This window comes from Musa acuminata, chromosome BXJ1-7 (genome assembly GCF_036884655.1).
Source record: "Musa acuminata AAA Group cultivar baxijiao chromosome BXJ1-7, Cavendish_Baxijiao_AAA, whole genome shotgun sequence".
NCBI lineage: Eukaryota > Viridiplantae > Streptophyta > Magnoliopsida > Zingiberales > Musaceae > Musa > Musa acuminata.
The window spans coordinates 29,041,306-29,055,238 of NC_088333.1; the positions used below are offsets into that span (position 1 = coordinate 29,041,306).

A 13,933-nucleotide genomic window follows, 5' to 3' on the forward strand; every position below is an offset into this window, starting at 1 on the left:
GGTCGGGCTTGGGCTTCGGCTTCAAAGTCGGGGACTCCCTTGGGTTGCCCGTCTACTTCTTGGCCTCCGGTCCCTACACATAGGTCAGGGTCGAGAAGGGGCTCCCGACTTTGACCCCTCCGAAGATCTTGTTAGAACTGAGTGGCAAAACTCTCTTTTGGATGACCCCACGAGGGGTTTTTATCCTCCCCCTAGGGGACCAGTCATACCTATTATATTTATTACTGTCAGTGCTGTACTCAATCGGTGTCATCTCGGCCTTTGCGAGACGGCGTTGTACTCGGCGAGCACCGTCCCAGCCTTTACTAGACGGCGTTGTACTTGGTCGGCGCTGTCCCGGTCTTTGCGAGAGAGCACTTTACTTGGTGGGCACCGTCCTGGCCTTTGTGGGACGGTGTTGTACCAACAGGTGTCGTCCCGCCCTTTGCTGGATGACACTGTACTTGGTCGGCGCCGTCCCAGCCTTTGCAGGATGGCGTTGTACTCGATGGGTGTCGTCCCGACCTTTGCGGGATAGCGCTATACTCGGTCGGCATCGTGTCGACCCAATCATTACGGGTCGATATGATACTCGTTCAGTGCCATCCCGACCTTTGCGGAATTTGCATTGATGGGGGGGTACACTTTGGCGTGTTGTCCTTGATGCTGATGTGGCTGAGAACAGTGGTCGGAGGGTAGGTTCCCAAGATATGCCATATCATTCTCTCCCCCCCTCAGAGAGCAGCTTGCACTGGGTCACTTCACGAGGGCCATGGTGCATGGCGTGGTGCGATCTTGTAAGTCCGGTCTGACGTGTAGTGGCTGGTGGTACCCCAGGGGCCTCTGGGGGCAGGGATCGGTCATGGACAAGGCACGTTGGGAAAGGTTGTCGGGATTGTGGCTGGTCGAGAGGCGTAGTTCGACGTGGGGCACGATGATTCGGCTAGAGTCGATATGCATCTCGGCTTGGACTCCGAGGGGTTGATGCAGCCGAGTGTCACGACTCGGGTTGACATGATCGGGATTGACGTGACTGAGGGGCATGACTCAAGCACTGTATGACCGATGTGGCTGAGTGGTACGACTCGGGCACTATATGACTGATACGACCGAGTGGCATGACTCAAGCGTTGTATGACTGATGCGGCCGAGCGGCATGTCTCGGGCATTGTATGACTGATGCAGTCGAGCAACATGACTCAAGCGTTGTATGACCGATGCAGCCGAGCAGTACAACTCGGGTGTTGTATGACTGATATGACCGAGCGACATGACTCAAGCGTTGTATGATTGATGCGACCGAGCAACATGACTCGGGTGCTATATGACTAATAAGGCCGAGCGACATGATTCGGGCACTATATGATGGATGCATCCGAGCGGTATGACTCAGGCATTATATGCCTGATGTAGCCGAGCGACATGACTCGGGCATTGTATGACTGATGCGGTCGAGTGGCATGACTCGGGCACTGTATGGCTGATGCAACCGAGGAGCATGACTCGGGCTATATGACTAATGCGGTTGAGCGACATGACTCAAGCGTTGTATGACTGAAGTAGCCGAGTGATATGACTCGGGCACTGTATGACTGATGCGACCGAGCGATATGACTCGGGCGCTATATGACTGATACGGCCGGGCGACATGACTCAGGCATTGTATGACTAACGTGGCTGAGCGACATGACTCGAGCGCTATATGATTGATGCGGTTGGGTGGCATGACTCAGGTTCTATATGACTGATGTAGCCGAGTGACATGACTCGGGCGTTGTATGCCTAATGCGGCCGAGCGACATGACTCGGATGCTGTATGACTGATGCGGCCGAGCATCATGACTCGGGCGTTGTATGACTGATGGGGCCGAGCGGGAGATTCCCACCACATTAGTTTTGGCGAGAAATCTTCATCCTCGATAGCTTCTGCCTTGGCGGGAAGTTTTTGCTCTGGCAGGAAGTTTTCGCCCTAGCGAGAAGTTTCCCGTTGGGGGAAGAGAGAGATGTCCCGCTGCTTGTCTCAGAAGTTATATTTCTCTAGAGTCATTAAGGTGAGGGAAGCAATTGCTGGCCTCCTGGGGGAGGCGAAGGGTTGCCTCGATTGGCGGGGCTTCGCCCTATAAATCCCCATCCCCCTCTTCTTATTTGTTTGCTTGTCTCTCTCAGTTTTGGCTGAGTTCATTCCTATGCTTCGGGTCCTCGCTCCCTCATCTTCTCCATGGTTGATAGACACCTCAGGTCGGTCGAGATGTCCACCTCTTCTTCTTCTTCTTCTTCTTCTTCTTCTTCTTCTTTTGTTAGGTTGGTATTCGAGGTGGTAGTGTCAACTTCAAGTAGCGGTCTATCATCGGGTGGGATGTCTCCTGTGAGTGAGAGAATGGTTCGGGCTCTAGAGGTCATGGAGTCCCAACACAACTCCGATTCTCTCATGACCATGGAGTGGCTCGGCCGCATCAGGGATAGCTATAGTATCCCGAGTGAGTATGAGTTGCACGTCCCTCGGTCCGGGAAAAGGGTTTATGACCCATTTCCAGGCGGGTTCAGACTGACCCTTGATGCCCTGAGGCTAGTCTTAGGTTCCCCTTACACCCGATAATAGAGGCCTGCCTCTCCTGGTGGTGAATCTCGCCATCACAGATGGCCCCCAACTCATGGAGGTATATGGTGGCCTTCCTCGGGGAGTGTCGGGGGGCAAACATCACTTTGACCTGCTCTCTTTTTCTATCCTACTTTCGCTGGTCGAAGGGGTATGGCGGCTATTTTTTGTCCTCTTGCGGGGCCTTTAGGGTGAGTGGAGCGCCTTCTAACAACAAAGGGTGGAAGAGTTGTCACTTTTTTGTTAGTTGTAGTCGGGGTGGGGGTTTAGCCTCAAATGATTTGCTCAAGTAATTAACAACAACTATCCCGAGTTGTCTAACGATGAGCACGAGCAGCTAGAGTGGCTAAAGGGGATTCTCACTACCTCACAGGCTATTAGGGACATGACCAAGGAGTGGTTGGTTGAGGTCGGCCTTAGTCCAATGCTCCGGGGTATGGCTCGGGCCAATCCCCTTTTACTAGTCATCTCAACATCGTTTGACGTTACTGACACTCTTGATTTCTTATGCAGATATGATGGACCTCAGGAACCTATGGGGAATGCCTCGCGCCTCTACAACTCCTCAGTTTGATCTTCCCCCTACACAGCCCGCAGCAGATCCAAGTCGACCGGGGGTCCGGGGCCCGACCGTCCGCGCAAGAGGCCAAAAACTGGGACGCCGAAAATGCCCACGTATATCGTGACTCAGGAGGCTACTGCCAAAGCTAGCAGTAGCTCGAGGGGTTGGTCCCAGGGTCCCACCCCGAGGGAGGCTGCTGGGAGCTCATAGGGCAAGGAGCGAGCTAGGAAGTCGGGGTCGGCCAAATCGGCCTGTCTAGCCACGGTGCGAGATCTTTGCCGCACCCGAGGCCGCTCCAAGGATGAGCCTTTCTAGGCTCTCTCCATGGGTGGGCTACCCGAGGGTGAGGTGTTTGACCCTCTTGTGACATGCTAGCAGGGTTTGACCCTTGGCGACTGGGTCTGGACGGACGACGTGACTTCCGTGACTTATGACCGAGGTGCTCTTATTCCAGACATCGCCAGACAACTATATGGTTCACCTTCCGAAGTGTTGATTGAGAAGGCTGCCAAGTCTCTCGTCTGGGTATAAATATTTTTACCCTCTCGGCCCTTGTTCGGCCTTCTTTGCTTATGCCAGATCATTTCTTTATGCAAAACCTGCACCACTACACGGCGCTCGTGGACCGCGTTTAGAACGCTGGTTGGATAATCAGCAGCCTGGGGGACAAGAATGCTGAGCTCCACGGCCAGGTTGAGGAATTGAAAGCCGAGGCGGGGCCGGAGGTAGTAGCGGCAGCCGAGCAGTGGGCCGTCAACCTGGAGGGCGAGGTTGCACGGCTGAAGTTGGAGCTCGAGGGTGTCGTGCAACAATGAGCGAGTCTTTGGGAGCAGCTGAAGGAGTCTCGTGGTTGGGTTCGCTCGATGGAGGGTGAACTGCTAGACCTGTCCCAGAGCCTGGAAGAGGCCCATTTGTCAGTGACGAAGGCCGAGGAGGCTTTGGTGGAGGAAAGTGGCCCCTGCAAAGAATAAAAAGGTGATTGAAGAGTACAAGGAGTCCCTCGGGTTTCAACTTGGGCTGCAAAGGTCGGGGCAGGTTTCATATGAGTATGGATACCGAGTTGTGGTGTCACGATTTTAGGCTCGGTTTCCTAACCTATACTTCGACATGGATCCCTTCTTGTGTCATCCTGAGGATGAAGATGTCGAGATGCCTGTGGAAGTACCTTTCGATGACACTGCGGATCCCCCCGGGGAATAGGAGGCGTCTCCCTTTTCTCCTCTTCTTTTTGGTGGCCGCTCATGGCTATTTCGTTTTGTATGGCACGACCGACCGGGTAATGTAAAAATCCTTTTCATCAATGAAAATTTCCCTTGCTACTTTCACACATCTTTTCTTCTTTGTTCGGTGACAAGGCTCTTGCCCGATAGACCTTTCAGATGTAAAACTTCCTTAAATTCGATATGTGTCATGTCCTTGGTATTGGCCGTCCTTCTTGTGTCGTTAAGTGATAAGTACTATCTCAGATTACAATAGCTGCTTGGTAGGGACCTTCCCAGCTTGGAGCTAACTTTCCTCGGGAGTGCGTTGGGTCACTAACCTCAGCCTTTCGTAAGACCAAGTTGCCAAGCTTGATCGGTCGAGGGCGCACTCTTCGGTTGTAAAGTCTTGCAACAGCATTTTTATAAGAGAGGGTGCGAAGATGCGCATCGGCTCTCTGTTCCTCGATGAGATCCAAGCTAGCTCATAGCCCGCTTTCCGATGTGGCACCGTCGAAGTTTTTGACCCGGGGGATCGGGAATACCACCTCGGGCGGAAGCACTGCCCCGACGCCAAACGACAAGCTAAAAGGTGATTCCCCCGTGGTGGTCTTCGGTGCTGTTCGGGAGGCCCATAGTATACTTGGGAGCTCATCAACTCAAGTACCTTGAGCTCCCATAACCCTCTTCTTTAGACCTTCCAGTATCACCCGGTTAGTTACCTCGGCCAGGACATTGGTTTGCGGGTGGGCCACTGAGCTAAACCTTAGTTGTATTTCGTAGTCCGAGTAAAATCTTTTGAATATTTTGTTGTTGAATTGGGTGCCATTGTCGGTGATGATGGCTTTAGGGATGCCTAAATGAGTAATGATGCTTCTCCACATGAATCCTTCTACTTGCTTCTCGGTGATGGATGCTAGCGGCTCAGCCTCCAACAACTTGGTAAAGTAATCCACCCCGATGATGAGGAATTTTCTCTATCCCAAAGTCGGTGGGAAGGGGTCGAGGAGGTCCATTCCCTATTACGCGAAGGGCCAAGTGCTGTCTAGGGGGGTCAAGGGAACTGCAGGCTGATGATGTGCCCGAGCATGCTTTTGACACTACAGGCATCGCTGTATATAGGCCATAGCATCCTAACGCATGGTTGGCCAGTAGTATCCTTGTCGGAGGACTTTGAAGGCTAGGGTCCGACCGCCAATATGTTCCCCGCAGATTCCTTCGTGAACCTCGGCTAACACCGACTGGGCTTCCGTGGGGTTCAAACAGTCCAGGAACGGTTGGGTGAATGACCTCCGATAAAGTTGTATGTACATCATGCAATACCACGCCTACGTGTGCCGGAGTCGTTGGGAGGCCATCCTGTCAGCTGGAAGTGTCCCATCTTTTTTATAGTGGAGGATTTCTTTGACCCAGGTTGGGGTCACGCCTGTGGTGGCTACCTCTTCGGTCGCAATAGTTCGGTAAGGAAGTCGTTCGACCTCCGACGGTGGTTTGGTGTCTTGACCCGAGGTGAGCCTCGCTAAGGCATCGGCTTGTGGGTTCTACACCCGCGACACCCTTGTTATAGCGAAGCCCTAGAAGCGGCTAACGAGTTTCTTTACTTCAGACAGGTATTTCGTCATGGTGGTGTCCCGAGCCATATAGTCTCCGTTGATATGACCGACCACTAGCTGAGAGTTGGTGAAAACTTGGATGCCTTTGATTTGTAGCTCGAGGGCCAACTTGAGGCCTGATAGGAGTGCTTTGTATTTGGCTTCGTTGTTGGTGGTCTTGAACCCGAAGCAGAGTGCATGCCTGAATGTCTGGCCATCGGGGCTTTCAAGGATGAGGCCAACACCGCCTCCTTTTGCGTTCGCCGAGCCGTCGACGTGCAAGCTCCACCATTGCTCGGTATGCTCGTCATCGCTGTTGCCGAGGGGAATCAATTCCGATATGAAGTCAGCTACGACTTGAGCCTTGATGGCTATCCTCAGGACATATTGTATGTCAAACTCCCTAAGTTCAACTGACCACTTGAGCATTCGTCCGGACATGTCAAATTTGGACAAGATCTACCGCAGTGGCTGGTCAGTTATCACTTTAATAGGGTGGGCCTGGAAGTAGGGCCGTAACTTTCTTATCGTCTATACGAGTGCTAAGGCAAGTCTTTCCACCAGTGGATATCTCACTTCCGGCCCATCGAGGATGTGGCTTAGGTAGTAGATTGGTCGTTTTACTCCAGAATCTTCTCAGGTCAGGATGGAACTGACGATAAGCTCGGAAGCCATAAGGTGGAGGCTAAGCGGTTCTACCGGAGAGATCGTAGCAAGTTGGGGTAGGTGCGGCAGGTGCTCCTTTAGTCGGCCAAAGGACTCTTGACATTCTGGGGTCCATTCAAAGTTCTTTAGGCTCTTCAGGATTCGGAAGAAGGGAAGGCACTTATCCCCTAATCGAGATAGGAACCAAGCCAGGGAGGCGAGCCTTCCAACCAAATACTGGACCTCCTTTACCGACCGAGGGGGCTCCATGTTGATGATAGCTTGAACTTTTTCTAGGTTGGCATCTATTCCCTTTCGGTGGATTATGAATCCGAGGAACTTTCCTGAGCTGACCCTGAAGACACACTTGGCGGGTTTAAGGTGCATGCCGCATTTTCGCAATATCCTGAATGTCTCGGTGAGATCCATTATGTGAGTCCGGGCGAATTTGCTTTTGACGATCATGTCATCGACGTATACTTCCAGGGTTCCTTCCGATCTGGTGGGCGAACGTCTTGTTCATCATCCTTTGGTAAGTTGCCCATGCATTCTACAACACGAATGGCATGACTTTGTAGAAGTAAACTCCTCGATTTGTGATGAATACCATATGTTCTTGGTCTTCAGGCTCCATCTTGATTTGGTTGTACCCCGAGAATGTGTCCAAGAATGTGAGGAGCTCGTGCCCTGAGGTTGTGTCAACTAGCTGGTCAATCCTTGGTAGTGGATAGCAGTCCTTCGAGCACGCTCAATTGAGGTCGATGTAGTCAACACACATCCTCCAACTTCCATTTGGATTTTTAACGAGGACTACATTTGACAGTCATCGCGGGTATTTTGCTTCTACGATGAATCTCGCCACCAGGAGTTGCTATATTTCATCGTTAACTGCCTTTTGTTGGTCAAGCGACAACTTTTGAGGTCGCTGCTTCACCGATCGTGCTTGGGGACTAATGTTCATGTGGTGTTGTGCAACCGCTCGGTTGATCCCGGGCATGTCCGCTAGTGACCAGGCAAAGATATTGACGTTCTCAACTAGCAGGTTGATGAGCTGCTCTCTTTCCTCCTCTAGTAGCCTCGACCCAAACCTGATGACCCTATCTAGTCGGTCGTGGCATAACGGGACTTCTCGGGTGTGCTCGGTTGGTTCAGATCGCTGTGTTGGTTTGGCGACGTCCTAAGGGTCAGTGATAGGATGTTCATGTCTCAGCTTCTTTGGTAATGCGACAGCCGCTAGGTAACATTGTCGGGACTCCCGAGGATCGCTCCTTGCTTCCCTGACCCCTTCTCGTGTCAGGAATTTTATCGCCCGGTGATATGTGGAGATGATTGCTTTGAGCTTGTTGAGGGTTGGGCTGTTGGGAAATCATGGGGGTGACATCACATGCGTAGCGGAAGAACAAGAAAACAAAATCCCCGATTCCCAAAAAGATGTTCGTCGTCGTGCGAAGATTGGTGCGCAAAATCCGCGAAACACAAAACTGCGTATAAAGTAGATTGTGTTACCTAGGGAGATCGTATATCCCTGTTTCCTTACAGATCCTTAGGAGAGGGTGAAGGAGGTCAAGCGTCCTCCTCTCTAGCGGTGATCCACATAGCAGGATTGCGATGACGCTCCTCAAAACTCCAGGCCTGCTCTAAGGTGGAGAGGGAGAGGAGAATAGGAAAGGCAAGCAAAGACTCTAGCCTATGAGGCTCTAAATCCCTCCTATTTATAGAGGTCCCCTGTCAAACCCTAATGGGTCCTCCCCTAGTGGGTATTGGATCTGCATCCAATAAGACAAGGGCTCCGTCGGATATCTCATATCCTAACCTCTACTCATCGCAATACCTACCATATGTGTGTGACCCTCTAGGCCCAATATCGAGCTGGCCGTGAGTCATACCCGTCAGAACTCCTTCTAACTCAGTGAATTATTATCTCTGTAATAATTCACTTGACTCATCGACTATGGACGTACTAGGCCACTACGCCGTAGTCCCCAGACGATACAAGGGAATCCAATTCATTAGACCTGTCTGTCCTTAGTTACTGTGTACCTATAGTCCCTCATCCATCTAATATCCTAGAGACCGTGTATCGAGCATGGTGTTGTCAGACCCATACGGTTTCTACTCGAGTCTCGCTCTAATCGGATTCTCCCGGAGAACTCTTTCTCTCTCAACCCGAATGACCCTGGCCAGGGATTTGTCTGAGCAAGAACACATGGGATATTCCTCTCATGACGTCGAGAGTGGATGATCCTCTATCGACACTCAATAGCCCTCGTAAGGTCGACTACCACTCCCAATGACCAACTGTACTAGATCTGGGACAACCAAACCTATAAGTCTGGTATCAAAGAGTGGAGCACTCATACAGGACATCCTTGGTGTCTCAAGTCTAAGGACCAGATACACCACTAGGACTACGGAATCGCTGTCTGACAATAAGGCATCATTAACCATCCAGCATTCTGTAAACAGATCAATCAGTGAACTCATTCTCCAATGAGCACCTGTACTATATCCCTAGTGTCCCTACACGAGCAGCTATGAGACCAGCTGCATCCATCATATTGTTGAATCTCGTATTTTGATGATGAAACTACTTGATATATGTTTATGATTTAATCTGCGTTTTGAGTGACGCAGGATGCTTCGATCAGGATGAGACAATTAAAGCAGGAACATCATGTTGTGCCGAAGGAACATGTCAGAAGATTGGACGTCGGGCCGGTGGATCGGTCGACGTATCGACAGAAGGCTTCGGGCCGTGAACTCGGGCATCGGGCCAAGAAGAGCGGGTATTGTGCCAAGGATATCGGAGTTGCGGAGTCAACTGGCCGATTGGGCAATAGGCTGCAGAAGAGGACGATGCGCCGAAGAATCGGACGAAGCGTCGAGGGACCAATGACATATCGGACAACTTGGTTAATTGCTTAGGATTAATTGTCTCGATCGAAGTTTTGTTTTGTTGTGCAGGATTAACTACGATGAAAGTTAGACAAGCAGCAGGTGTTGCGCCGGAGTCAAGATCATGATCACGTTGGGAGTTCTAGAGTTCGACGGAAGTTCGGACGGTCGTCGGAGGTTCAGCGAGAACAGATCCGAGAAGTCCAGAAGCTTGCCAAGCGAAGCTCGTCGGAACTCGCCAAGTGGATCGTCGCAAAGTCCAGGAGTTTGCCGGAAGTCCGCAGAAGCATCACTGAGGGTTCATCGGATGATCGACGGAAGTTCGCCGAAAACTCGCCGGAAGAAGCGATTGACGTACCGAAGCAGAGCTGCAGAATTTGTCTTAGATTTAATCGTAGTTAGCACGGTGATTAAGTTAGAAATGGGAGGTGATCCCATTAGCTTAATCCTGGGGCAATTGGGCCCCTGAAGAACTCAAGTTGGGTCGAATGATTCAACCCATTCGAACCCAAGTAGCTGTGGGAGGTGCAACCGCCCAGGCAGGGAGGTGCAACCGCCCAGGCTAAGTCTCCCAGCGAGACTGGGCGGTGCAACCGCTCCAGCCAGGAGGTGCAACCGCCCACGGCTCAGTCTCCAAGTGAGACTGGGCGGTGCAACCTCCTCTGTCAAGAGGTAGCACCGCTAGAGCTCAAGTTCCGAGCTCTGCCGAGAGGTGCAACCACCGAGCTCGGTCTTCGAGCTCTGGCAGGGTGATGCAACCTCCTTGGACAGGTGATGCATCGCCTGAGCTCGGTCTTCGAGCTCTGGCAGGAAGGTGCAACCACCCCTGACAGAGAGGTGCATCCGCCTGAGCTCAGTCTTCGAGCTCTGCCAGGCGGTGCAACCTCTCCAGTCAAGAGGTGCAACCGCCTGATCCCGGAATTCCGGGATTTGATGGTTTTGAGCTCGAATTTTGAACTGGGTTGGGGCCTATAAATACCCCACCCATTCAGCACTGAAAAGATACAGACCTACACCGAAATCTTGATCTTTTCTGTGATTCTAAGAGCTCAAAAGTGTTGTAAAGCCTTTAAGTCTCCTCCTTCTGTTCTTCAAGTTTTCAGTTGTAAAGTGAGGAGAGAAAGGTCTGTAAAGGTTGTCTCCTGAGCCTGTCAAAAGGAGAGAAATTGTAAAAGGGCAGTTTGGCCTTCGCCTATTGAAGGAAGGCCCCTAGTTGACGTCGGCAACCTCGTCGGTGGAGGAAGCCAAAAGTGGAGTAGGTCAAGGCTGACCGAACCACTCTAAATCTCTGGTTTGCGTTTATTTTCGAGCACTTTATCATTACTGCAAACCTCCTTCATTACTACTGCTCTCTGCGCTTTCACGAACAAGTTCTAAGTGCTGTTCTTCCGAATCTGCATTCAGACGTAAATTCGTATTTTCATACATTACAGTTTACGTTTACGTTTGATTCTGCAGAACTGTCTTCCATGCTTTTACGAACGAGCTTCTTTGCAGTTTACACTTACATTTTGATCCTATTGATAACTGCAAACTGTCCTCTACAATTTTACGAACGAGTTTTAACATTTAGACGTAAAACTGCATTCAGACGTAAATCGGCTTTCCTCGCTCAATCATCAGATCTCAGTTCACGTTTACGTCTTGATTTCAACTGCATACTGCCTTCTGCGAGTATACAAACGAGTTTCAAAGTTTAGACGTAAATCTGCGTCTAGACGTAAAACTGCGTTTAGACGTAAATCTGCGTTTAAACGTAAATCTGAGTTTAAGACGTAAATCTGAGTTTAGACGTAAATCTGAGTTTAGACGTAAATCTGCGTTTAGACGTAAAACTGCGTTTAGACGTAAATCTGCGTTTAGACGTAAATCTGTGTTTAGACGTAAAACTGCGTTTAGACGTAAATCTGAGTTTAGACATAAACTGCGCTTAGACGCAAAACTGCGCTTAGACGCAATCTGCGCTTAGACGCAAACTGCACTTAGATACAAACTGAGAATTTGCTTTTGCATCATAATAGTTTTTGAACGAACGCAGCTTTTGGTTTTTAATCGCTGTAAGATTTCCGCTGCACTAATTCACCCCCCCCCTCTTAGTGCTCTCGATCCTAACACATATAGACGGGTATACAGCACACCAGTCTGTCCGGTTATCACGATGTCCCTCTCGAGTAACCTATGACCGGGATTATTTAAGATATGTGTTTAAAGGTGAATCGATCTCATTATCGTGATCTCATCACGATCCGATTCCCATTACACAAATCCAAGGACATCACAATATATATATGCATTTATGCAATAGTTATAAAGTGATATACGCCAAAATATAATAAGCAAAAAGATTCTGTATCAAGTCACACGTGCCATCACTCACGTGATTGGCTTGCCGGGCACCTATGACTAGTATGGGCGACCTAGGATAGCGTTGTATGCCAAGGGGAGTTCCACTACCATAAAGGTCACCATGATCGTCTTGACCTACGGGCCCTCGCCCAGGGTGACCGGTAGGACTGTCGTGCTGAGGGACGAGATGGAATCCCCTGTAAATCTGGTGAGTGCCGATTGACTCGGGGCGAGGTCTTCCTTGGTTAGGCTGAGTTTTTGGAAGTCACCAAAGTATAGGATATTGGCGGAGCTCCCGGTGTCCACCATAATCCTTTTAACCCGAGCATTGGCGATCCTGGCCAAGATGACTAGCGCATCGTCATGCTCCGGGTATTCGGTCTCTCTTGTCGAGAAGGTGATCTCGGGCACTTGGGGTTGCCTCAAGCTCTTCTCTATGGCTGCTTGGGCATAAGCCTTTCGTCCCACCATGTTATCTCCTCCTGCCGTCGGACTGCCACTGATCATGTCAGTTTGCTTCTCGACTGGCCTGGAGGGATAAGGAGACCTTTTGCATGGCCTCCTAATGTAGTGTCCTAGATGCCCCCGGCGTATGAGTTCTTCAGTTTGATTCTTGAGGTCGCAACATTCCTCGGTGTTATGTCCATAATCGTAATGAAACTGGCAGTACTTTGAATGGTCTGTGAGCTCGCGCGGTGCCTTCATCAGGTTTGGGGCCTTCAAGAGTCCTCTCTCCCTGATCTGCAAGAATATCTCAGTCTTGGAGGAATTCAAAGCTGGGAGTGGGGGCCTTGGGAGTGTCGCATCGGGTCGGTCGATTCTCCTTCTTGGTGGCATCGGGAGCTACCCTCGAGTCGGTTTTAGTCGCGACCTCTTATTCTCCTCCCGCTTTCCCGCCACCAATGCTTCGGTGGCCACATATTGGTTGGCTCGTTGAAGCATTTTGGGGATGGTTGTAGGAGGTCGCTCGACCAGCAACCAGAAGAACCTAGAAGGGATTCCCATTAGAAAGGCATGCATTATTAAGGAAGGGTGAGTGTCGGGCAGCCCCCAGATTTCAATAGCAAAACGTGTCACAAAATGAGAAAGTGGCTCGTCGTCCTTTTGGCTAAGATCGAGAAGCAGAGCCGCGGATGGCCTTAGTCGCACACTGGCCATGAAGTTGAGCTCGAACTCTTTGGCAAGTTGGTTGAAAGAAGCAATCGAGGCCGGTCTGAGACGGTTGTACCACATCCGAGCTGGGCCTCGGAGCGAGGTGGGGATCACCCTGCACATGAGGGCGTCAGAAGTACCATATAGGGCCATCTGGGCCCGAAAGGCGATGACATATTCCGTTGGGTCAGAGCTGCCATCATAGGCTTCGAGAACAGGGAGATGGAAGCTTGGAGGGATTGGCTTGTCCTAAACCTCGGGTGTGAAAGGCGTTGCTCCTGAAGAGGCCTCGCCGAGCTCCTCCTTGGATTTATGAAACCCATGTTGAACCTCGTCCAAGCGCTGATTTACCAAGCGCAGTTGTGCCCGGAGGGAGTCTGCCGAGTCGGACGATAGGGTTTCGAGCTCGAGGCTGCTAGTGCGGGGGTGTCAAAGGCTTCACGCGTCGTACGCAGGCATCAGTCTCGGGCTTAGTCGTCATTCGGGCGACACGACAACAGTCATCATCGTGAGCTATCGGGGAGCCAGGGGTGGTGCAGGAGAGTGTGGGAGATGGGGGTAGCAACTCCCGCTGTGGCGTCAGTAGGAGTGTCGAGAGTTATCTGGGAGGCAAGATGAGGGAACGATGGTTTGCATCATCCTCGCCAGGACTTGAACTTGGTGCATCAGGCTGAGGAACGCCTCAGCGGAGATGAAAGGTTAAGCAGCAACCATTCCTGGGGGCGATAACCCCGGGTCAGTGAACAGCCTCCAGTAGTGCCCCGGGGTTGCTATGTTGGCCTCCTGTTTGGGGGGAGGTGGGTGTTGCTCCCCGAGCCTAGGGGTTGAGTGGGTCGGAAGGCGGTCGTTGCCCAAGTGTTTAGTCAGGTTGCCCGGTTGAGGTTGATCCTATGTCATCGGGCCCTCCTTCTAGCGCCAAAATGATAGTGATCCTTTACACCATGGCAGAGCAAGCTGGCACGGCTTG

At 51.2% G+C, this 13,933-nt stretch overlaps 1 protein-coding gene across 1 annotated transcript; it reads right to left on the bottom strand.

Annotated features, from left to right (window-relative positions):
• Positions 1-11,949: 11,949 nt before the first annotated feature.
• Positions 11,950-13,119, bottom strand: LOC135679691 (uncharacterized). Its single transcript, XM_065193673.1, has 2 exons — positions 12,662-13,119; positions 11,950-12,550 (listed from the first exon to the last, which is right to left on the bottom strand). Exons 1-2 carry the CDS (start codon positions 13,117-13,119, stop codon positions 11,950-11,952), a joined length of 1,059 nt encoding a protein of 352 aa, XP_065049745.1.
• Between the last annotated feature and the right edge of the window lie 814 nt (positions 13,120-13,933).